This window comes from Anolis sagrei, chromosome 5, assembly GCF_037176765.1.
Source record: "Anolis sagrei isolate rAnoSag1 chromosome 5, rAnoSag1.mat, whole genome shotgun sequence".
Taxonomy (NCBI): Eukaryota; Metazoa; Chordata; class Lepidosauria; order Squamata; family Dactyloidae; genus Anolis; species Anolis sagrei.
Window position 1 is genome coordinate 51,993,593 of NC_090025.1, and position 26,886 is coordinate 52,020,478.

The 26,886-nt window shown below is 38.9% G+C and overlaps 1 protein-coding gene across 1 annotated transcript; it reads right to left on the minus strand.

Annotated features, from left to right (window-relative positions):
- Positions 1 to 26,137, minus strand: PLRG1 (pleiotropic regulator 1). The gene is made up of 15 exons (XM_060778811.2): positions 25,978 to 26,137; positions 15,997 to 16,103; positions 15,307 to 15,449; positions 14,025 to 14,078; positions 12,168 to 12,261; positions 11,176 to 11,266; positions 10,902 to 11,003; positions 9,582 to 9,674; positions 8,856 to 9,005; positions 8,661 to 8,762; positions 6,039 to 6,141; positions 5,329 to 5,437; positions 4,164 to 4,303; positions 2,041 to 2,234; positions 1 to 550 (listed from the first exon to the last, which is right to left on the minus strand). The coding sequence occupies exons 1-15, from the start codon at positions 25,984 to 25,986 to the stop codon at positions 491 to 493; spliced, it is 1,551 nt and encodes a 516-aa protein (XP_060634794.2). The 5' UTR covers positions 25,987 to 26,137; the 3' UTR covers positions 1 to 490.
- Positions 26,138 to 26,886: the final 749 nt, after the last annotated feature.

Consider the following 26,886-nt stretch of genomic DNA (forward strand, 5'->3'; position numbering starts at 1 on the left):
TTAAGTGAAAATGAGATTTATATTTTATTGCATTACAGTGTAACAAAACAGCCATTGTATTAAGGGCATACTACTTTCCACCCTCCTCCTCGATACTTTTGTTATTCTTTGTTCTAGGATAAAGAACTACAGAGAGGTGTGTGCCTTTGGTTTTCTTTCATTATCGTCAGCATTTGAGATATTGACTTCTCCATCAAAAGGAGGGAAGGAGAAAGGAAAAGAGCAGACTATCTCTGCCCACATAGAATGACATGCACACATTTGGTAACTATAATCACCAGCACATTACCATTTGATTAAACAAACTGACTCCTTCAGACGTGTGTAACAGCTGCAGCTGATTTCCTGGGATCAGAGGGAGGATAAAATCCTAAAGGAAAGCCATATACAATGTGGAAAATGGCAAACTCAACAAAGCAATGACTTCAGCAGAGTTCAGGCTTTGTAGTTAGGGTCAGGATTATGGCACAGCTACGCAGGTGGGTTCTCATTAAAATCGTTTCCTCTTGATGATTTCTGGTTTCCAGCTGACAGGGTGAGTTTCTTCGGTCTAGAAATATTTTTGTAAAAAACATAAAGATTGAAATGTTGACTTTATAAAACCATAATTACATATTTTAATAACATCATTTTACTGTGAAACTAGAGTTGCAACCCTATACAAACTTATGTGGATGTTAGACCAATAAGGTAAGTGGGAAGTCCCATTTACACAGGATTGTGCTCTAACTATCATAGATTAACGTTAGCCAACACACATTTTGGAAGCTCAAACGTTAGGCTTGTTTTGGGGTATTTTTGACCTGCTGATTCCCAAAATGGCACAATTTCCTGTATAAGCTTTAGTTTTTGAGATCCATCTACCAGTCACCATCTGCTCACCCAGAGAAAATCATGACCATATATAAGAAACTACAGCTGATTTTTTAAAATCATGTCAGAAACGACTTGAGAACTGCAAGCCGCTTCTGCTGCGAGAGAATTCGCCATCTGCAGAAATGTTGCCCAGGGGATACCCAGATGTGTTACCATCCTGAGGGAGGCTTCTGTCATATTCCCACATGGGAAGCTGGAGCTGACGGACAGGAGCTCACCCTGTCTTGCGGATTCGAACTGCCAAACTTCAGATCAGCAGTTCAGCCAACACAAGGGTTTAATCCATTGTGCCACCATGGCACATACTACATCTGATGCCATCTGTCAGTGCAATTTTATGAATCAGTGCCCAAAATAACTCCAGGAATAAGCCTAAAATCCAAGGCACCAAGTCTTTTTTTTTTTGGGGGGGGGGGGGGGGGATGTGATCAAAGAATTTTCTGCTTTCAGGATACAGCAATAAGTCATCATCCCCACAGATCATTTTTTAGCCTTAATAATAATACTTTATTTCTATTCCACCCTTCTCCCCGAGGAGACCCAGAGCGGATTACAGCATATAAACAGACAGTCAAACATTCAACGTCTTGCAGCACAAGTATTAATACTTTTTAATGCACAGACACATTCTCAATAATTGCACCATGCTTCTGCATTTTATGATTTTAAAGGTGACTTTAAAGGTTCAATGAGGTGGCACAGTGGGTTAAACTGCTGAGCTGCTGAACTTGCTGATCTAAAGGTCGGCGGTTTGAATCTGGGGAATGAGGTGAGCTCCCACTGTTAGCTGCAGCTTCTGACAACCTAGCAGTTTGAAAACATGCAAATGTGAGTAGATCAATAGGTACCGCTTCTGCAGAAAGATAATGGTGCTCCATGCAGAGATGCCAGTCACATGACCTTGAAGGCCTCTATGGACAACGCTGGCTCTTTGGTTTAGAAATGGAGATGAACATCACCCCGCAGAGTCAGACACGACTAGACTTAATGTTAACTTTTATTGGATTTCAGAAATGTATTTGAGCACTGGTAAATATTTTAGTTCCATCCAATTATGGGATAGTTGCAATAAAGAAATTTAATTGGAAATAAGAAAAATGCTTTCATAGTATCTGTCCTAAGAGAAATGCGTAAATATGGATTGTTAAAAATATGCTTCCATACCGCAGAATCATCCTCTCTGTAGACTTTTATAGTTTTATCAGCTTCAGCAGTAAGAAGTCTGCTTTCTGACTGATCAAATGCACACGAAAATATTCCAGATTCACTGTCCAATGATCCAGGCTGAACAGCTGCATGAACCCTCTGGAAGTTGTAGCCAGTTCTCCAGTCCCAAAGGTGCATCGTACCATTGTCAGCTAAAAAACAAAGTTTGTGCCATTAATTCAGAACTATAGCTCATCAGTGTTCAGGTATTATAACAAATTCAGTACTCCTGCATTCAGTACATCAGCTACAGTTAAGATTCCCCATGACACACAACCGACTCTCAATAATTCGCTTTGCAAAAGACTAGCAGCACAGTTCTCTGCAGACCTACAAAAAAGTAAGCCCCGCTGAGTTTAGTACAACTTACTTTCAGATACATGTATATAGGATTGCAGCATGATTTAATTACATCTATGTAAAGATTCAAATAATATTTCACAGAGAGCACTGTGTCAGAGAAGTGATTTTTAAAAATAAGCAAATATATCAGCTTTCCCAACCAAATGTCCTCCTGATGTGCTTGGCTACATGCTAGTAGGGGACAGTGGGAGTTGTAATCCAATGCAACTGAATGTGCTTGGACTGGCAAAGGTTGTTTTAGATTACCTTTACAGCACCTACTTAGGTAATACTTAGCAACTTAGCAACAAAGGAAATATACTTTTATTTTCTCAGACATACTGTTTCTATGTCTTTTATTGACTCACTACATGCTTTTCTAATTTTGCTCTGCGAATCTGATCACAACACCAATATATGTACTCCTGGTCAGTCGCAAGGCTGAACAGGGCATAGGGTTACAGCCTGTGTTGGATGGGGCCGCACTCCCCCTGAAGACGCAGGTTCGCAGCTTGGGTGTGACCCTGGACTCATCGCTGAGCCTGGAACCCCAGGTTTCGGCGGTGACCAGGGGAGCATTTGCACAGCTAAAGCTTGTGCGCCAGCTGCGCCCGCACCTTGGGAAGTCTGACTTGGCCACGGTAGTCCACGCTCTGGTTACATCCCGTTTAGACTACTGCAACGCTCTCTACGTGGGGTTGCCTTTGAAGACAGCTCGGAAGCTCCAACTAGTCCAACGCTCGGCAGCCATGATTTTAACAGGAGCAGAGCGCAGGGAGCATACAACCCCCCTGTTGCGCCAACTCCACTGGCTACCGATCTGCTACCGGGCTGAATTCAAAGTGCTGGCGTTGGCCTTTAAAGCCCTAAACGGTTTGGGCCCAAGCTACCTATCCAACCGCATCTCTGCCTATGAACCCACCAGGACTTTGAGATCTTCCAGGGAGACCCTGCTCTCGATCCCACCTGCTTCTCAAGCTCGGCTGGCGGGGACGAGAGATAGGGCCTTCTCCGTGGTGGCTCCTCTGCTGTGGAACACCCTTCCTACGGACATTAGACTAGCACCATCTCTACTGGTATTCCGCAAAAAAAGTGAAGACCCGGCTGTTTGAGCAGGCGTTCCAATAATTAGTGCAATGATTGGTTAATGAACACTGGAATGGAACAATGGATGACGAATCTGGAACATGTTTTTGATGACGAGGCGACAGTGAATGGGTATTGTAGTAACTGTTTATTAATTGTGTAATGTGTTAGGTTGTTAACTGTTTCTATACTGTAGCACTGAATTTTTGCTGTTCGTATTTGTTGTGAACCGCTGTGAGTCGCCTTCGGGCTGAGAACAGCGGTATATAAGTAAGGTAAATAATAAATAAAATAAATAATAATATTCTGACAGAGACCAATGAAGAAGTCCCCAACAAATTTCAGACAACAATAAGGTGTGGAACAAAGCCTTCTCTGATTGTACACCAAAATATTCAGAAGGGAAAAGACCCTCCTTGAAGTTAGTGAAACCTGTGTAATTTAGGGCCACTAAATCCTGCACTTTGTATAGAGTCTGGAGCCACAAAGTTCTTTCAATTCTAGTATTTATATTTGTGAGTTTCACACTCTTTTAAATAGACAAACAAGTCCTAGTTACAATTTCCAAATAGTATGTAAGAAGCAGGGGGTGATTACATTTACAGAACAGGGGAGTTTTTGTAATCAAATCTACTGGTAAAAGTCTCATTTACCTCCAGAAACCAAAACTCCATCTGAATTCACAGCTAATGTATTGATAATAGCATTATGACCAGAAAGGTTTTGGATAAAGTTTCCATCAGGGAATTTCCACTGCTTAATGTTATCCGGGGATCCAGATGCAAATGTGTATCTGTAATGAAAAGTGTGTTAAGCTATCAATAACTGAAGTATTTAATCAAGAATGCAGAAGTATTACTTTTATTACAACTGAAATAATCTGGAATACTGAAAATATTTTCTCTAAAAAGTGTAAATGCTCCATCTCAAGCTGGTAAATGAGTCTTAGAAGTGTTGTCAAATTTTGTTCTCTCCCCTCATTTTTATAGAGCAAAAGACTAACATTGCCACTTATTTGCAAAAATAAAAATAATTTCTTTGTGAACAGAATTTATTTCCAATGTGGTAAACACAGATCCAGTATTAGAACATTATTGGGGAAAAACAGAAAGTCTCTAAAACGTTCAGAATATTGGGGAGAATGGATGACCTGTTAGGATCACTGATCATAAACTGTTAGGATCGCAATCTAATTGAGGTAGCAGAGTTTATTTGGTAATAGAAGATTGCTGAACATGTAGATATTTTGTTTCTGTCTGATGCTTTTAGCAGACAATGATGTAAGCAGACTTCTTCTAAAGATAACAAGTTTTGTTTACTGATATCTTCATGTATTTAAAGGTACTGGCACATTTCTTGTCTAGGGTTAAAAAATTCAGTAACATTTCAGAGAATTTATATCTTAAACTTACAATTTTAGCAGTTTCTCCATAAATTATGTTGCTTTATACAGTTCTCTTTAATAAAAGTTTATTTTTAAACAAAACACAACCCTCAACAATTTCTAACTTCCAAACTTGAGCTTCTGCACTCTTCTATATTCAAGTTCATTCGAGGCACAATATACTTCTCTAACAATTATTCCCCAACCAACTTTCCCTAACTGACATCCTGTTTAACCCTGAACATTTTAAACACTGAGTCAGTCACGAGACCTGCAGCCCCTCCCACTGCTTTAGATATATAGAGATAAGGAAACTGCAAATCAAAAAAGACACATACTTCAGGTTACAAATGACACATTATAAAACAAACAAACATCATATAGAGGAGGCTTGAGGAGGTTGCTTCCTCCAACACAGAAAAAAAAATTCTTACTGTCTTGGATGCAGCACAACTGCTCTTACTGATTTCTTGTGATTTGTTAAAGTGACACGGGTTTTTCCTGCCACTAAGTCCCAGAGTCGTATAGTGGTATCATGGCTTCCTGCAATTATTAAAAAGATGTGTTTTGGAAAGGTGTGTATATAGGATAATTATTCAAGATAAATATTCTGAACAAAATATATCAAAGAATTATAGATCTGTAAACTGGAAGGGACCCAAGAGCTAAACTGCCCAACTTCCCTGCCAGTCGAGGAAAACCCCAACCAAAGCATCCGAAACAGCTGCTTTGAAAACAACAACTATTTAACTTCCAACTCTATTTGAACATCAAACTTCAGCATCTTTGCAGAGAAGGTTGTCTTACAGATCTGGGTTACCTCATTCCATTTTAATTCAATAGGAGACTTCAATGGCTTCCAGTGACCCTCAATAAATTCCAAAAGGAATTCTGGGCCGGCACAAGTTGCCCTACTTTCCACTTAGTTTTCATGCTTATGGCCATTCAGATACATTATTTTTTTAAATGTTTATGCTTTTTGATCAACATTACAAATGCTTACTGGAGTAGAAAGCAAAAAGCTGAATCAATCATATTTTAGCAGCACAATGGGAATTACATGCAAGATGGCTATATATATCAGTAAACAGCTGAATAAGGTATCTGCATAATGTTCCACTTTTATAAAAAGTACTCATCATACCTGTGATAATTTGTGGCTCCGCTGCTTGGCACTTCACTGTGGCCACAGCATTTGTATGTCCTGACAATGTATGCACACTAGCTTTTGTCCTCACATCCCAAATCTAACAAAATAAAACAATTAAACAATTATAACTTTAAAGTCAACCACAATCAAAGTATATAATCTCCATTAACAAAAACAAATCTGGCATTTACTCCCCTTTTAATCTTTCCCATGAAATTATATATTGTCGTTAAGAAGATGCACTTATCACTCAGAATTTTTCTGGCCTGAAATGTCAACTTCTTCCAGTATGTATAAACCAGTCTTTTATGGGCACCAGTGATTTCTGATTTACTTCCAAGCTCAAATCAATATGCTGACAACCACATAAAAAGATCCAAACACCTTGAGACCAAGATATCTGAAATGTGGTGTTCCATATGACTATCTTCAGTACTTAGTACTTGGTCCTGCTAGGTATCTAACATCACCACTCTGCAACTCTAGGCTTGTGAATGGGTTTTCATCAAGTTATCAATATTGTTTTGTTTTGTATGGCCTTTGGTCCTTAAATCAAGTGTTGGTGGATGTTTAAGTTGTGTGTGATTATAATGGAATCTGACACCAGAGAGGCTTTCTAAGATGTATAAAGGCAGTTCTAGCAAATGTTGGAAATGTGAGGAAAATGTTGAGACAGTTTATCATATGTGGTGGCCATACAAAAAGGCCCAGGCATATTGATCTCAAATCTATTTGTTGGTTGAAAGAATTGTTATGGTCAAATTTACGATGAAATCAGAGTTCTACTTGTTGGGGTTGTTGGATGACCAGCTTGTTAGAAAACATGGAAGACTAATATTATTAGGGCAATGAAAATTATCTATGCCCAGATATGGAAAGATCCAGTGACTTCCCCACAGTGGTTCCCAACCTGTGGTCCGTGGACCACCAGTGATCCCCAAAAACTAAATTATGGTCCACAGCCTCACTGTTACTACACCGTTGTAACGAGAACGACTGGTCTCACAAAACCCTTGTGCTGAGGCTTATTAAATATGGGTTTCTGTGGGCGACCAGATGGTGATTACTGGATGACATAAGTTCTGTATCAGAAACTAGAGCAGATGTGGTCTATCCAATGCAATTTTCTGAATCAGCACCCCAAATAACTAAACTGAATCTAAAAATAGGGATAAACTGCTTTTGGGGTTTTTTTCTACTTAGAAGAGTGATACTAATAGCTGAAGGGTGTCCTTAGTGATACGTTATGGGTGTAAAAAACGGAAAAGTTAAAACCACCGGACAGGGAGTGTAGGGCTCATAGACACTGCTGTTGTATGTGTAGTACATGATAAGTCATAGTGTGGATGATTGTTGTAGACTATGTTGTAGTAGTTGTAGTTACCTTTTATATCAATAAAAAGTATTTGTATGGTTGTGTGGGTCTGTGAATTTTAAAAAATGTCTAGTGTTTCATACATTTGGTTGTTTGTATACTTGTTTGTCTGCTTTTTGTTGAATAAAAATTACATTACAATAAACTGTGTGTGTTTCCAACTTGGATAAAATACTTATTTGTTTTTTAAATACAGAGTATTTCAAAATGATGGACCCAATTTTAAAGCACTATATATTATAAGATGGCATGTTTCAATTACACAAAACGTTTTTTAAAAATTTATCAAATTTTACTAAACATTTTGAAAAAGAAACAAACCTAAATCACTGTGCAAATAGAGAATATTTCTTTACGCCTTATTCTGAAGGAATCGCCATCTTGCAAATGACTGCAATAAGGGGCTGCTTGTGTGCTGGGCAAGGCATCTAGCAGTAATTATTTCAAATGGTGTGTCATACCATTTCAAGCAAAAAAGTTTAATTTTTGGACGTTCGTGGTTTCAGAGAACTAGCAATTTCAAATCAAGTGATTCTTTTTGAAACACAGCTAGTTTTCCAACTTATGCACTATCGCATTTTTGTGATCCCTTAGTATCTCGTTTTTCTATTTCCCTATTTCCACATAAGTAAGTTGTTATGTACCCTAATGTCCCTGAAGAAAATGGATAAATTGGCAAATATTACAAATCAAATGTAAACATTTCAGGAAATGATGGGAAAGCACATGGAAAACTTTTTCCTACACACAGATACATTTTTCTAGTAAAAAAATATGGATCTAACACACATACACTATCTTGTGTTAAAGAAAGAGAAGCTACTAGGCAACATTTGCTCACAGTAAATATTCACACATGCCCAGTTTCATTTAGATAACAACTCTCTCAATTTAAGACTCAATCATCTTTCCCAAAGAATCAACTCTGGATATGTTTTAATCCATTTGAAAGGATTTTAACTGTTTAATTTTAATACAATTAATATTTAATTCTATTTTAACATTGACATATGTTTAAGTTTTAATTTGAATTACACTTGGTTTTACTGTAGGTCGCTTTACATCTCTTTCGTAGAGAGAGAAAGCAGGGCATAAATAAATATAATAAAGAAGTAAGTTTCATTTTTCACATAATTTTTGAAATTGGTAATCTAAAACCTTGTGACAGAATGCCTTCCTATGCATTGTTTCATATGGACACACAATTTAAATACATCTTAAAGTATTCCTGGTTTACTTACACGTGCTGTTGAATCTCTGCTACATGTTACAAGGACATCTATTGTTGGGTGCAAATCCAAGCCATACACAGCACTTAAGTGACCATGGTAATGTCTAATAACCTGGATATGAAAATATTTCAGTTAAAAATGAATGTTTTATTAATAGATAGACTTTAAATTACTGTCAGACCTTTGCTGAAGTGCTTTACTTACCTTATTGTATTCAAGGTCCCAGCATTTCACTTGTTTATCTTCTCCACAAGAGAAAAGGTATGGGCTTCTTCCACTCACTATTACACCTCGAACTGTGCTAATATGTCCTGTCAAAGACAGCTTCAGTTTGCCACTTGCAAGGTCCCAGATCTGTAGTGAGAAAAGCAAACGTTTGATGTTTTTGCAAGTGTCAGACACCAAAGTGTGTTAAATTCATTGAAGCTAAGTGTGAAGAATGAACCAGCATATACAAGATGTCACTACATTGAAGCAGAGTCTGAAGATTTCTGTAAGTCTTTGCTGTTATTGTGCATTTAGGTAGTTTAGATTTGTTTGTAGTTTATGTGATAAATTATGTCTCTTTCCCCCCCTTTATTCTATATATATTTTGTAGTTTTGTGTATTTTTGTACCAAGTCTGCAATTCATTTTGTTGTATGTTTTATTCCAATTTTATTCTTTGAAGAGTTTACTCATGGGCAAGTAGATCAAGCTGAATATTATCTCCAGAAGTTTCATCAAAGCACTAATCACTTTGAACTTTTAATAAAAATTATTTTTCAAAAGCAAAATCAAATTTCAGTGCTAATGTTGCACACTAGGACACTCAAAAATTATTTGGAAAGACAATAAAGTACAATGACATACATTATTCAGGAAACAATTAACACTACATGAGATTCAATCAATGGCATGCAGCTATGAGTGCATCTTTGATGTCTCTTACCTTTATAGTTCTGTCAGCAGAGCCAGTAACAAACCACTGATTTCCTGGTTCTACTGCAATGCATCTCACCCAACCCAAGTGTCCACTGATAACCTGACAATATTGCAAAAACAGATTCTTAGATTGGAGTTAAGTAGAAAGTTTACAATTTTAAACCGTTACGCAAGGGCAACTAAGGAACAACTCAACAATGAACTTTTGATTATGCATTTCACTTCAAAGCTATACACTAGGTACTTATTATTATGACATGTAAAAAACAATCTAAAATTCTGGGGAAAGGATGATCACTGGATCATATGGATCCTCCCAGGCCCTCCATATGTATGAAACTGAGAACACTCCTTATACACCACAGAGCACGTAGGAAGGGCATTCTGACATTTGTGGAACTCACTCCAGACAATCTTAAGCTAAACAAAATTTTATTTAACAAGAAAACGGAAGCAGAAATTGATGTTTGCTTCCTTATCAAGTACAGTCATCTCCTTGGCTGTATTTGGGGGAAAACGGTTATAAACCTAACTTAGCCTGTAGGGGATACTAAGGCCCATAAAGACTGTAGCCTCCCTAGGTCCTACAGGAGGCACTGTAGCCTCCCAATCCTTGCATTTTACTTCATTCAATACACACACACATAGGGGGGGGGGGGGGGGGGAGGGATAGGGTATGATCAGATTTATTTCTTTGTCTTTCCTGCTCAGCAGCCTATGCAAGAAAAGATGCAGAATTCTCAAGTCTATTTCTAGTTTCACAGTACCAAGGTGTCATAAACAGTCCCAGCTATGACAGTTTCACATCAATAAAGTACTAAAATCTCCAAGCATGAATTGATTCAAGATTTGGCACTTAGTTTACTTAGATCTATGAGATGAAAAACAAAAAGCCCCAAAGCAGGGTGAATTATTTTGTTATTTAATTCCTGGATCTAGATAGCCACCAACACTGCTAAAAACACAGAATCATCTAAAAACATTCCACAGAATACACATATTAAAACATATTTATACATGCTCTAGAAACACTAGATAACTGTCTAGTTCAATTCTTGCTAGAAGCCAAAATGATTATACAGAGCCTATCATCTTTTGGATGTATTATGAGATGACATGACTCATTAGAAAATATAATATGCAGTGCAATGGGATATGATAGAAAAGGGCAGAGACACTCAATCAAAGAGGTCATAGTCCAGTGTCTATGAATTTTAGCAAGGTTGTTAGTAGCAGGATATATTTAAGGTCTTTCATTCACAGGGTTGCCATTAAGTTGAAGCTGACTTGAAGTCTATTATATAAAACCCAACAACTAATTACTTACTCTGTACAGCTTCCATGGAGGATGCCATTGTGGTTTTGGCATTGTTGGAGCCTTCTTTGCCATTAATGCAGAATTTTTATTTCCCCCTGCTTCCATCATAGCCTATATATGGAACAAAAATGTTGAATTATAAATAATGTCTTTCCATCTCGGACTTTCAACAATCCTCATATTGTCATCTGGTACAACAAAATCCTGTCCCTGATAAACTCACATCAAGGCTAGAAACTAGTTTAGTTAACCTCATCAGAGGTTCTGGATTAAGCAGACATACCATAGTCAAACCTGGAGGCTGTGAACGTTCAGGAATTCCAGCGTGTCTGTATATATCACCTATGCCAGCAGCCGTTCGACTTGCTTCCATTCTGAAAAGAGTAGAAACAAGTGAAGATGAAGCAGAGAAAGTAATAAGTGGATTAATGGGCTTGCTAAAGCATAAGTTTGATTAAGAGATTCGGTACAATGAATTTGTGAATGCATTAGAGCTGCCCACTATGTACAGAAAGCAATAATCTGAAGAGCAAAGGCTCCCATAATCCAATACAATCATAATACTTCATTATAATACATTAAGCACATTTACTAGTGAGTATTTGAATTCAGTTGGGATTACTTTCTAGTAGACATGGTTAGAATAGCACTAGTCATGGTTCATATGACATCTGAGGCAGAACAGCCTAAAGATGCATCCACACTGTAGAATTAATGCAGTCTGACACCACTTTAATGGCTCAATGTCATGGAATCATGGGAGTTGCAGTTTTATTTTAGATCTCTTTGCCAAAAAGTACTTGTGCCGCACCAAACGACAAATCTTCAAATTCTACAGCATTGAGCCATTGCAGTTATAGTGGTACTAAACTGCATTAATCTGAAAGTGTAGATGCATCCAACGTCAGACATCGAATCCTTAGTCATTGTGCGTCTAAAATCTCACAAAAGATCCTCCTAGCCCCTTCTTCAATCAGAAATAGAGTAAAACTTCTACAGTTTATATTTATTGATCAAGCCTCAAATGCTTAATCTAAATTCCCCCTTCTCCCTAACCCTGCAAGAGGTGATCAATTGTACCACAGCTAAGAGTAAAGATCAACTGTACAAAGGCAAAGCACCCAACATAATCACTCTATCATTTCAGACTTTATACTTTAGGATAAAAAGAATGTTGAGAATATCATAGTTATACAGGATCATTTTTTTAAAAAAGGAGTAAATGTAAGTCTAAACCAATACTGCACTTTCACTAACACCATCAATTATAATTACTTGGATTGAGAAGGAGGCAGCGCCAAAGCTAAAGACTGAGCTGCTGATTCACTAGGCATCCTCTGAATTTTAGTGTCTGCAGTCAAAGCCACTCCTTGTAAAAAAGAAAACAACTTAGTTAAGACAATGGTTAACAATTTAACAATGAAGTTATTATAGTTCAACTCTTGCTGCCAAAGTCATGGAATCATTACTGGTCATATCTTCCCAATACTGTGTTTGGTTTAAGATTTGAAAAGCCCAGTTCTAACTTTGGAAGTGTGTGACACTCTATTCCTTACTGTACGGGTTGAGAAGCTGCTAGAAACATTAAAGCAATTATAATAAACATACTGTAAATTCACAGAGAGCATGAAATAAACATACATTTTGCAGAAGTAATGATCTGTAAAGATATACACACAGATCTATAGGACAAGTAAATAGTTTCTGTAATAAAGAAATAAATATTTCATAGTAAAAAATGAAACTGGGTTTAGAAAGCAAAGTGTCCTTTTCCTCTCACTTAAAGTTTCAAAACAGAAAAATAAAAAATGGTCTTACTCAGTTATCACAATGTTCAAGTGGCAGTACAGCAATACCTAAATGTCTTTCCTATCTAAGAATAAATAGGCCTCTTCCTTTTCAAATATATCATTATTTTAAACATGTCCAACAGTTCAAAACAGTCCTGCAACATACTATTGATTGCATAAACTGAATATATAAACAAAACTCTCAGACAATGCAATTAATATCAATTTTTTGTATAAGCTGAATTTAAACTGCTGTGCAAAACATACACAGGCAGACCCCAAGTTACGAACAAGGTAGGTTCTGTAGGTTTGTTTTTAAGTTGAATTTGTTTGTAAGTCGGAAAAGGTATACGTGTAACACCAGGCAGAGAGAGCGAGAGTTAGAGAGAGAGAGCTTTGGACAGCATAGGGAAGGGCTAACACCACTGTGGGGTTTGTTTTGCTGTCTGTGCCCCTGTTCAGAAGATTCTACCTCACTTTCTGTCCTTGCGATAATTGAGCTTTGAAAAAATGGCTTACTGTGGAAACAAGGATTGGAGATAAAACTTCAGTGACAACATCTTTCCCTCATGATAACTCTTTAGGAGTGAATTTCCCTTTCTAGGGGCAGTTTTCTCACTTCCTGTTGTTTCAACCCCCCCCCCCCCATTCTTAACTATGTTTGTAACTCAGGGGCTGTGTGTACCTGGTATTGCATTATGATTAAATTACTTCATTTAAGATCCATAGTAGAATATTGCATAATTTTACCAAATCCCACATGTGCTTACTAGGCCTGGGTAACAACGGAAAAATTTGTTTCTAAAATCGATTCGTTTTTTTGGGGGGGTTGCGTTTCGATATTTAAAAGAATTCCGAAATTTTTCTTTTAAAAAGTTCAATATTTACGAAATTTCGTAAATGTTTAAAAAAATTACGAAACATTAACAAAACAAATACGAAACAATAACAAATCGATTCGTTAATGGCGGACGCGACCGCGCAATATGCTAAAAAACCTCCAAATGGGACAAGGGGAACTTCTGAAGCTTCCTTCTCCCTCTGTTGTTGACTGTTGGTGTGATATTATAATTTTTTTTCACTAATTAAACAAAAAACAACTATAAAACTTGCCCCAGACATGCGGAAATAATAACGAAACGACCTCAAACCGATAACGAAACGAATACATAACAGATCCGAAGCATTTACGAAATGAATTTAAAAATTTGTTTCGTTTTTAAGTTGCTCCAGAATGGTTCGTTATCGCTTCGTTATCAAAAAAAATAATGAATTTTTAACGGATTACGAATTAACGAAACGAAACCGCCCAGCCCTAGTGCTTACCCCAAAACCTACTTACCAGGCCCAGGGGGGTATGGGTGTGTTCCTGTTATCAAATATTCATTATCGTCTCCTAAATAGGAACATATTTGTTCATTGTTGTTTTAGTAAAATATTGAATTGGAAGCCTAACAATGCTTTTAACTAGATCCTTAATGACAGCAAGATGATTTGCATTGAGCTCAGCAAAATATACAAGTTAACTAACAAGTTTCCACATTAATTGTAATTGGTTTTCAATGTTTTTAATGCCTAGCATTTATGTATATCTTATTTCTGGATGTTATTATGCTTTGCGATTCTTGTATTTTATGTAAAACGTGCTTTGATTTGCATTGTATTATGTTTTTCTCCCGTTAGGGAGAAAAGCGGGATATAAATAAAAAATTATTATTATCATTGTCCTTAAGCTATATTTTCATTAGAAGTGACACCAGTGAATTTCTGATCCTTTTTGCGCTGTGAACATATATGTCACCAGATATGCATACATTTACCAAGAATCTGAGGACACAACTTAAATTACTTTGTAGAATGTGATGTTACTGAATTTCAAATAAAATTCAACAAGTATAATACCATAGATTTAAAGTGAGAAAACTTTCAAGTTTATCAAAATATTCATCAGTGGCAATCTGACAATTAATGTTCTCAACCTGATTTAACCATTTGGTTAAAGCCTTTTGAATGAGAAAATGAAGATTGCGTGATTTGTCAACAAAGCATTTTACTATTTCAAGAATTTCCTGAAATAAATGGAAGCCAAACAGGAAATGATTACCTATCATCTAACAAAATATGGTTCCCTGTTCAATCTAATGGCTTGAACTTTCCACAAACTCTACAATACTGGAAGGAGTACAACATTTCTTAACCCAATGACACTCACTCAAAGTCAACTGCGTCAGTTTAAACCCGTATGAGTAGAAACATTCAATAATGGTTATAGATGGTCAAGAAATTGCAAAGGTATAAGTTACAATTGACAGAATTTTACAAAGACTGTACAAACTAACAATAAATATGCATATTATGTACATATTACCTGCTTCATTCATTCATAATACGAAATAAAGAATCAAGAAATATATATTCACTCTTACTCCGGACTTTCGACAATAAGTGAACATTTTAAAGGGGCACCTCTTTCCTTTATAATTATCTTTTATTTGCCCCAAAATATTCAAAATGATAAGTTTAAGGCAAAGATTTTCAGGTGTAGATCACAGAAAATGCTATTATTATTGTTGTTATTATTATTATTATTATTCCCAGTTGTATGATTACAACTGTAACCATACCTGTATTTTGAAGATACTGCTTATGTCCATAGGAATCAATTGCACCGTGAGACCCCTTGTCTCGAGTATTTTCTTTTATTACAGGCATGTGCAATACTGAGTTATACTCCACACGAAGTTTAACTGCCATCTTTACTTTGTGGCTGCATAAGAAAAAAATTTCATTACATCTTTATAATTATTTTACATAGTTTGATCCTAACACTTCCATATTCAAAATACACTGAATTAGGATTCAATACAGATGTCCAGATTAAAAGTCTGGTGATTATATGCAATTATGTTTAGAGGAGATAATCTGTATTTTAAAAAAAACCCAGAAGCATTCTTCTCATTAAGAATTTTCTGGATTTGACTTGCACACACCTCCACTATGAACAAATCTTTTTTTGCTATTAAGCATAAGGTCAGTGGAAATTAATGGAACCATGTGCATTGAGGAAAATCATGTTGCCACAGACAAATAAGAGTGGATAACACTGTACTAGTCAATGAACTGCAACACAATTTTGATTTCTTGGTACAGTGTCTATGTGGCTTTTAGTAACACATACAATGCAAGTATACGCCATCCAATCATGATGAAAAGAAGCTGCTTCCATACTTATTCTGATTAACAATAATGTACTTAAATGTTATTATGCTTATAGGCTGGTTTCAGAAACACCAGTATGTTACTAATTTTCTTACCTTTTCTCATCCAAGGATACAGGTTTTGCATTGTCAGCCACAAACATATCATGTGTCCTCTTCAAAGATCGGAATACAAGGGTATGCACAGAGTGCTTCTGCACTTCCTAAACGAAGAAAAGTAAAAACATGAAAACAAAAATGTAATTAAAGATGGGGTTACAGGAATGTGGGTTTAGCCTAGTGGACAACCATGGTTCACTGTCACTCCTGACCCATACTTCCTGCAGCCACGGTTCATTCCAGGGAACTCAAGCAGAAAGGTTTCATAAACCTTTCAGAAGCCACTCACTCCTCTTTATTTGATCACAAGAAATTCCCCCTTCTTTCCACTTAGGAGTGGCAGTCCTAATTTCTTGCTTTCTAATTTCTTCCAACTAACTCCTTCCTACTCCAAAGTTCAAGATGAAAGAGCCTTCCTTCTTCCCACAGATAGAAGAAACTGGCAAACATATTGCTAGAGGTCTGATTAAGAAAGAGACAGAGCCATATAAAATGGATTATAGCCCATTGGTCAAATTGAGTAAAATAATAATAAATAGTTGTTGCTCGGTCTATGTTGCGTGCCAATGTATGTATTTACTGAGAGACATTTTGTAGAAGATCAGGATATATTGTAAATAGAATATAGATTTTTAAGTCTTTTCTTCGCTTTTTCTTTTTTTTATGGCTGTTGTGCACCGTTATTGCTTTATTGTAATATTGTTACATAAACTACTTTGGAAAAGCTGTTCTGAAAGTAATGGTAATCTCAGTAATAGTTGGAAAATCAGTACTAAAGTAATTAATGACAGCAGAAGCCTGTTCATTTCAATAGGGCTACGCTATCAAGACTAACACTCAATACAGTCTGTTGTCAATATAAAACTATAGTAACTCTTTAATGTATTGAACTGAAAATAAAGCAGTTTAAAATGGTAATTTATTGTAGCATTTTAGATAGAAATAGTTTTCATAAAAATACAGCAATTTTATATTGATAAATATCAGATATTTTAGTTACCCTAAGCAGAACTATCACAGCAAGAACTCGTTATTTTTGCTCCAGGCACTGTCAGGCCATTATATGCTAATCAAGGTGGTCAGTTGAAACATTCACACCTAACTCTAGCAGACAAAAGTCCTTTGTCCCACCCTGGTCATTCCACAGATATATAAACCCTTTTCCCTAGTTCCAACAGACCTCACTACCTCTGAGGATGCTTGCCATAGATGCAGGCGAAATGTCAGGAGAGAATGCCTCTAGACCATGGCCATATAGCCCGAAAAAACCTACAACAGCCCAGTGATTCCAGCCATGAAAGCCTTCGACAATACAACCCGTTATTTGTTTAGTATGTGTTTAATAGCATGAGGTGTACAGCTTTAGACTGTATTAGACAGAGTTCTGTTACTTGTTGTAGTGTAATTTTATATATCAAAAAGTTTCTTTTTGTTTTGTTTCAGGGGGATATTCTTGCTTTTTGTAACTTTTTTGTATCTGTTTATTTGTATGCTTGTATTTCTGTTCTCTTGAATAAAAAACTAATGTTAAAACATGAAAGCACCACAGCAATGCTGCAAATATGCTTAGCTTTGCCTTTTTCTGTTTACATTAAGTGTATGGTGTTTCCACGCTCACCAAAACGGAGACAGTAAGAAAAATTAGAAAAGGAAACAAACTGAACTCTTGCTCACACTCTAATAAGTAGATATTTACTTTGCAAGAGAATCTTGCAAGTTCAGCCATACCTCCTCAATGAACTATTAAGTCAACTTTCTCCCTTTCCGGTGTGTCAAGATCAAGGACATTAGACAGATACTTTGGTCAACAATTTCTTTTCCATTTTAGGTTACAAATCTCAACATAAAAGGTTCTCACTGACTGTTCTGCAGATCAGTTTTATATACATGTAGAAGACAGAGCATTGCTAAATTTATTATTGCTGTAAAAACTGGACAAAAACAAACAAGGAATAGAGGATACTGCTTTACAGAACATTAAACATGATCTCTTACCCGTTTGCCTGCCCAAGATCACATCAGTGTAACTCATTTTTGTAGCTAAAACTCCACTATGCTTTGATTTTTAATTATTCCAGTTAACAAGCACTATTGCTACACACAACAGCCACTGTTCACTCATAAGATGCATCAGAAAGTGCCACAAATAACTTAGTAACAGTGACTTTTTATCTTCTTTAACTCATTCTTAGCTCACAATAATTATTCTAAAGGACTGAAACATCATGGGGACTCAAGTGCACCTTGAGATGTTGGTAACACAGATATGTTTGTTACAGTTTTTACCCCCGACTAAAAACACACAGCAAACACATTCACACCTAAAACTTTCATAGACGTATAGAAGCACATAGCTTGGATTAGGCAACATATATGATTATTTAGTACCATGCATATAATTCCTTTAGCAGCAGCTCCCACTTCAATTAGTGTAAGAAAAGGGAGATCATTATTTTGACCTATGGCAGGCCTGTACAACCTGTAGTGCTCCAGGTGTTTTGGACTTCAGCTCACAGACTTCCTGACCATTGGACAAACTGGGTAGGGTTTTTGGGAGTTGGGAGTCCCAAACACTTGGAGAGCCAAAGATTGTGCAGGGCCGCTCTATTGAGAGAGTAACTGCCTTTACTTTTCACAACTATTAACCTATAGCAGCCATTCCATAAAGCTGAAGAGCAGAAAGGCTATTTCAACTGTCCCTGAGTGGAGGTTGCTCAATCAGGCTACAAGAACCTCTTTCACCTCAGTGGAAAGGCTACTACAGGACCTGTAACTTAAGAACTGTAATTTATGTTTCAGAGGAAGGAATTACCAAACCACCTCTTGAGAATTCCTTGCTTGAGAAAACCCTAAGTCGACAGGCGAGTTGAAGGTGCACACACATATCTGAACGAGCGTTTCCTCCTACCTTTCCATCTCTTGTCCTCATTAATCATATCCTTCAAGTTGAATGCCTGAGCTTATTCCCAATACTTATAGGTGACTCTAAGCCCCCTTTTGCAGAAAAGTGTAATGCTAAGGAAGCTGCCCTGACCCTAAACCAGTGCCTGTCATCAGTAATCGATTGGATGAGGGCAAACAAATTGAGGCAGAGGTACTCCTGGTCAGTCAGAAGGCAATAGGGATCCAGCATGTGGATGGGATTACACTCCCCCTGAGGACACAGGTCCGCAGTTTGGGGATCTTCCTGGACTCTGCACTGAACTTGGAGGCCCAGGTGTCGGCCAGCAGGGCCTTTGCAAAATTTAAACTTGTGCGCCAACTGTGCCTGTTCTGTCTGGATTACTGTAACATGCTCTACATGGGGCTGCCTCTGAAGAGTGCTTGGAAACTTCAGCTGCTCCAAAGAGCTGCAGCCAAGTTGTTAACTGGGACTGGATACAGTGAGCAGAAAAACTCCCCAGTTACAGCGACTCCACTGGCTGCCAGTTTACTTCTGGGCACACTTCAAAGTGCTGGTTATGACCTTTAAAGCCCTAGCCTTGATGATTCACATCTAGGCTACCTGGCTGACCGCATCCCCTTGTATGAACCTGACTAGGCCCTGAAATCTTCAGGAGAGGTTCTTCTCCCACCCTGGCCCTTTCACAGATAAACTTCACTTGCCTAATGTATTGTAGAAGGCCTTCATGGCCGGAATCACTGGGTTGCTGTGAGTTTTCCGCGCTGTATGGCTATGCTCCAGAAGCATTCTCTCCTGATGTTTCACTGCATCTGTGGCTGGCATCCTCAGAGGTTGTGAAGTCTGCTGGAAACTAGGCAAGTGGAATGTCCAGGGTGAGAGAACGAACTCTTTTCTGTTTGAGACAGGTGTGAATGTTGCAATTTGCCACCTTGATTAGCATTTAATGGCCTTGCAGTTTCAAGATCCGGCTGCTTACTGCCTGGGGGAATCCTTTGTTGGGAGGTGATTACCTGGCCCTGACTGTTTCAATTAAGGTGGTCAACTGCAACATTCACACCTGCCATTCTCCCACCCTAGACATTCCACAGATATATAAACCTCAATTTCCTAGTTTCCTGCAAGGCCATTAAATGCTAATCAAGGTGGGCAATTGCAAAATTCTCACTTGCCTCCAACAGAGAAGAGTTCTTTCTCCCACCCTGGACATCCCACAGATATATAAACCTCACTTGTCTAGTCTCCAACAGACCTCAAAATCTCTGAGGATGCCTGCCACAGATGTGGGTGGAATGCCAGGAGAGAATGCTTCTGGAACATGGCCGTACAGACCGGAAAACTCACAGCAACCCAGTGATTCCGGCCATGAAAGACTTCAACTTCATTAAAATACTGTAATACTAATATATTAAATGGGCCCCTCGTGGTGCAGCAGGTTAAACTGCTGAGCTGCTGAACTTGCTGACCGAAAGGCTGGCTTTTCGAATCTGGGGAGTGGAGTGAGTTCCCATTGTTAGCCCCCGCTTCTGCCAACCGAGTAGTTTGAAAACATACAAATGTGAGTAGAACAGCAGGTATCGCCCTGGTAACGGCGCTGCTAAACTTGCTTTTCGGAAGGTTGGTGGCTCAAATCTGGGGAGTGGGGTGAGCTCCCACTGTTAGGTCCAGCTTCTGCCAACCTAGCAGTTTGAAAACATGCAAATGTGAGTTGATCAATAGGTACCGCCCCAGTGGGAAGGTAACGACGCTCCATACAGTCATGCTGACCACATGACCTTGGCGATATCTACAGAGAATGCTGGCTCTTCCTCTTAGAAATGGGAATGAGCACCAGCCCACAGAATCAGACTCCACTAGACTTAATGTCAGGGGAAACATTTACTTTTTAATATATTAAATACTAGCCGTCCCCTGCCACGGGCCCAGTCGATGTATATGTGTTTTGTGTGTGTACATATATATATATGTGTGTGTGTGTGTATATTTGTGTTTGTGTATATATATGTGTGTATGTGTGCATGTATATGTGCATGTGTATATTTATTTGTATATTTGGGTGTTTATATGTGAACATGCATATTGTGTATATGTGTGCTTGCCTATATGCATATTTGTGTGTATATATTTATGTATGTGTGCATGTATATGTGCATGTGTATATGTATGTATGTATATGTGTATATTTGTGTGTTTGTGCACACACACACACATAAATATATACACGTGTGTGTGTATGAATGTGTGCATGTGCATATGTGTATCAGTGTATGTGTATATGTATATATGGTGTATTTGGGGGTATTTAAGTCTGTTCCGCTGGGGTTTTGTGTGTGTGTGTTTATGGGTGATGGACACTCGCTGGACTGTATTGTGTCCAAATTTTGTGTCAATTCATCCAGTGGTTTTTGAGTTATGTTAATCCCAAACGAACATTACATTTTTATTTATATAGATAATTACGGCTGATAATATATAATATACTGTTCTCTTATTGTATATTTGAATTTGTAATATTTTTGATTGTGAGGCACTTTGAGTCTCCGTATCGAGAGATAAACCAGGATATATACGACTTTGGCCCAATTTACCTGTCTGAACGTATCCTCCCCTATGAGCCATCAAGATTGCTAAGATCGTCTGGAGGGGCCCTGCTCTCGATCCCACCGGCCTCACAGGCGCGGCTGGTGGGGACGAGAGACAGGGCCTTCTCAGTGGTGGCCCCTCGACTCTGGAACTCCCTTCCACTGGAGATCAGAACTGCCCCTTCTATCTTGTTGTTGTTCAATCGTTCAGTCGTCTCCGACTCTTCGTGACCTCATGGACCAGCCTACGCCAGAGCTCCCTGTCGGCCGTTACCACCCCCAGCTCCCTCAAGGTCAGTCCAGTCACTTCAAGGATGCCATCCATCCATCTTGCCCTTGGTCGGCCCCTCTTCCTTTTGCCTTCCACTTTCCCCAGCATAATTGTCTTCTCTAGGCTTTCCTGTCTCCTCATGATGTGGCCAAAGTACTTCAACTTTGTCTCTAGTATCTTTCCCTCCAGTGAGCAGTCGGGCTTTATTTCCTGGAGGATGGACTGGTTGGATCTTCTCGCAGTCCAAGGCACTCTCAGAACTTTCCTCCAGCACCACAGCTCAAAAGCATCGATCTTCCTTCGCTCAGCCTTCCCTAAGGTCCAGCTCTCACATCCGTAGGTGACTACAGGGAATACCATGGCTTTGACTAGGCGGATCTTTGTTGCCAGTCTGATGTCTCTACTCTTTACTATTTTATCGAGACTGGACATTGCTCTCCTCCCAAGAAGTAAGCGTCTTCTGATTTCCTGGCTACAGTCTGCATCTGCAGTCATCTTTGCACCTAGAGATACAAAGTCTGTCACGGCCTCCACGGTTTCTCCCTCTATTTTCCAGTTGTCAATCATTCTTGTTGCCATAATCTTGGTTTTTTTGACGTTTAGCTGCAACCCGGCTTTTGCGCTTTCTTCTTTCACCTTGATTAGAAGGCTCCTCAGCTCCTCCTCGCTTTCGGCCATCAGAGTGGTGTCATCTGCATATCTGAGGTTGTTAATGTTTCTTCCAGCAATTTTCACCCCAGCTTTGCATTCATCCAGCCCCGCACATCGCATGATGTGTTCTGCATACAAGTTAAAAAGGTTGGGTGAGAGGATGCAGCCTTGCCGTACGCCTTTCCCAATCTTGAACCAGTCTGTTGTTCCGTGGTCAGTTCTGACTGTTGCTACTTGGTCCTTGTACAGATTCCTCAGGAGAGAGACAAGGTGGCTTGGGATGCCCATCCCACCAAGAACTTGCCACAATTTATTATGATCCACACAGTCAAAGGCTTTAGAGTAGTCAATGAAACAGAAGTAGATGTTTTTCTGAAACTCCCTGCCTTTCTCCATTATCCAGCGGATATTGGCAATCTGGTCTCTCGTTCCTCTGCCTTTTCTAAACCCAGCTTGAACATCTGGCAACTCTCGCTCCATGTATTGCTGGAGTCTTCCTTGCAGGATCTTGAGCATTACCTTACTGGCATGAGAAATAAGGGCCACTGTACGGAAGTTGGAGCAGTCTTTCGCATTTCCCTTTTTTGGTATGGGGATATAAGTTGATTTTTTCCAGTCTGATGGCCATTCTTGTGTTTTCCATATTTGCTGGCAAATGGCATGCATCACCTTGACAGCATCATCTTTTAAGATTTTAAACAGTTCAGCTGGGATCCCATCATCTCCTGCTGCCTTGTTGTTAGCAATGCTTCTTAAGGCCCATTCAACCTCACTCCTCAGGATGTCTGGTTCTAATTCATTCACCACACCATCAAAGCTATCCTCGATATTGTTATCCTTCCTATATAGATCTTCTGTATAGTCTCGCCACCTTCTCTTGATCTCTTCAGCTTCTGTTAGGTCCCTGCCATCTTTGTTTCTTATCATACCAATTTTTGCCTGAAATTTACCTCCAATGTTTCTAATTTTCTGGAAGAGGTCTCTTGTCCTTCCTATTCTGTTGTCTTCTTCCACTTCCATGCATTGCTTATTTAAAAATAGTTCCTTATCTCTTCTGGCTAACCTCTGGAATTGCGCATTTAACTGGGCATATCTCCCCTTTTCACTGTTTCCTTTTGCTTTCCTCCTTTCTTGGGCTACTTCCAGTGTCTCAGCAGACAACCATTTTGCCTTCTTGGTTTTCTTTTTCTTTGGAACGTACTTTGTTGCCATCTCCTGAACAATGTCACGGACTTCTGTCCATAGTTCTTCTGGGACTCTGTTTACTAAATCTAGTCCTTCAAATCTGTTCTTCACTTCCACTGTATATTCGCTAGGAATGTTAGTGAGATCATATCTAACTGGTCTGTGTATTTTCCCTGATCTCTTTAGTTTTATTCTAAATTGGGCAATAAGAAGTTCGTGATCTGAGCTGCAGTCAGCCCCAGGTCTTGTTTTCACGGACTGGATGGATGTCCGCCACCTTTGGCTGCAAAGGATGTAGTCAATCTGATTTCGGTGTTGACCATCTGGTGAGGTCCATGTATAAAGCCGTCTTTTAGGTTGTTGGAAGAGAGTATTCGTTATACACAGCGAGTTTTCCTGGCAGAATTCTATCAGCCTGCGTCCCGCTTCATTTTGTTCTCCCAGACCATGCTTGCCTGTGATCCCAGTTGTCATTTGACTTCCCACCTTGGCATTCCAGTCTCCTGTAATGAAAATAATGTCTCTTTTTGGTGTATTATCCAGTAGGTCCTGCAGATCCTCATAGAACTGATCTACTTCTGCTTCTTCAGCAGCTGTGGTTGGGGCGTATATTTGGATCACTGTGATGTTGAAAGGCTTTCCTTGCACTCGAATTGAGATCATTCTGTCATTTTTTGGGTTGTATCCAAGCACCGCTTTAGCGAATTTCTTATTAATTATGAAGGCTACTCCATTTCTTCGATGTTCCTCTTGTCCGCAGTAGTAGATCTGGTGGTCATCTGATGTGAAGTGGCCCATTCCAGTCCATTTCAGTTCGCTGACCCCCAGAATGTCTATCTTTAGTCTTGACATCTCACCAATAACAACATCCAATTTGCCCTGGCTCATAGATCTTACATTCCAGGTTCCTATGGTGTGTTGATCTTTAGAGCATCGGATTCGTCGTTCACCTCCAGTACCGTCGGCCGCTAGCCTTCCTTTCGGCTTTGAGCTAGCTGCGTCATCACATCTGGGGCTAGTTGAACTTATCCTCTGCTCCTCCCCAGTAGCATTTTGGCCATCTTCCGACCTGGGAGTCCCATCTTCCAATGGCATACCGACATATCTCTGATTGTACTGGTCCATTTAGTTTTCTTGGCAAGGATACTGGAGTGGTTTGCCATTGCCTTCCCCAGGGATCACGCTTGGTCTGACCTCTCTGCCACAACCGTCCCGTCTTGGGTGTCCCTTCACGGTTTCGCTCATGACATCATTGAGGTGCTCAAGCTCCAGCGCCCCGACAAGGCGGCGATCCTTTGCTGGAGCCTTCTATCTTAACGTTCAGGAAACATGTGAAAACTTGGCTTTGGGGATTGGCTTTCGACGAATGAGCCATGACCCTGTGATATGGATGGATGACGACGAATAATGATTTTTGATGACGACTGACCACTGTAATCATATGACTGTATTTTAATGTTTTAGTGTGATTTAGAATATGATGTTTTAATGACTGTTTGCAATATGGATGTTGGAAACCAGCCTGAGTCCCTCGAATGGAGGTGAGAATACTGCTAAATTTTGTGTCAATTTGTCCAGTGGTTTTTGAGTTATGTTAATCTCACAAACGAACATTACATTTTTATTTATATAGATAATTACTACTTATAATATATAATAATATACTGTACTCTTATTGTATATTTGAATTTGTAATATTTTTGATTGTGAGGCACTTTGAGTCTCCATATCGAGAGATAAACCAGGATATATATATATAATTATATATATATACACACACACAATTGGTTTGGGAGATTCTGGAGGGGTGGGCAGACCGGGGAAGGAAGATATTGCAACTTTCGTTACCAGCTGAGCGTCTCTTATCCAGAATTCCTGAAATCCAAAATACTCCACAATGGTCCACATCAATGGCTGAGACTGTCACCTTCATACACTTTAATTATTTAAAATATCGTAAGCAAAATCACCTTAGGCCTATGTATAAGGTCTATACAGAACATAACTTAATTTCTTGTTTAAGCTTGAGAGATCTCGCTGCTTTTTTTCAGTCTAAGCCAGGCATGGGCAAACTTCGGGCCTCCAGGTGTTTTGGACTTCAACTCCCACAATTCTTAACAGCCGGAGGCTGTTAGGAATTGTGGGAGTTGAAGTCCAAAACACCTGGAGGCTCGAAGTTTGCCCATGCCTGCTCTATGCTGTAAATACAAATTATTCCGAGTGAAAACACGCCCAAGTGGAATAACAGATAGCAACGAAATACTCCTGAGACAATACAGAAACCACCAGCATCCTCCCGCGCCATCCCTTAAACTGGTCTTCATTCCTTAAACTCCGGCAGCCCGGCATTTCAATGCCCGGCCAAGAAAGAGTCCTTTTTCCCTCACCTCCACCATCTTGTCGTCTCGTCTCCACAACTCTTCCCGCCACAACGACCCAGCTCCTTCAGCAGAAGCCTTCCAGATCCAACGCCGAACCTACTTCCGTTAGTCACCACAGAGCACTTCCGGTGCTTTGGAGGTTTTCTTCTTTACCCTGAAGGAACTGACGACACTCTTCTCCGCAGCGCATGCGCAGAAGAACCATGCGGTCTTAAGTGGCGGGGAAATGGGGCGGAGTCCGGATCGACTACGTCATTCGCTCAAGGGGCGGGGCTTAGGTGAAGCCAAAATAGCAAAAGTGAGTTGTAAGTGGTAGAGATGGAGTGTCCTGCAGTCAGTTATTATTTGTATACCTTTTCCCTACAAAACAAGGCAATTCATCATTCTGGAATGTTTTTATTCCCATCCCCAAAATATATACAGTCTTAAAAGTATATAATTCTGGATTATATTTCTTTATTTTGCACTTTGCTCTGAAAACATTTAAAAAAATTGGTTCCAGACTGATAAACTTTTAAGAGTGTGTGCAAATTATTAAATCCATTCCAGAATAGTAAACTCTTAAGAGTGCATTGCATTATTATTATTATTACTACTATTTTGTATATATAGCAAAATTTAAATAATGTATAGTTTGTTTTAGGTGTATTTAAGTGTAACATCTATATAAATAAAAATGTAATGTTCGTTTGTGGGATTAACATAACTCAAAAACCACTGGACTAATTGACACCAAATTGGGACACAATACACCTATCAGGTCAACAAGTGACCATCACTGATAAAAAACACCTTAAAACACAGCAGAAGAGACTTAAAAAGACAGAAATAAGAATTACATTATACACAAAACCACATATATACACAAACTCACATATATACACATATACACAAACACCGAACTTGGAGGACAAT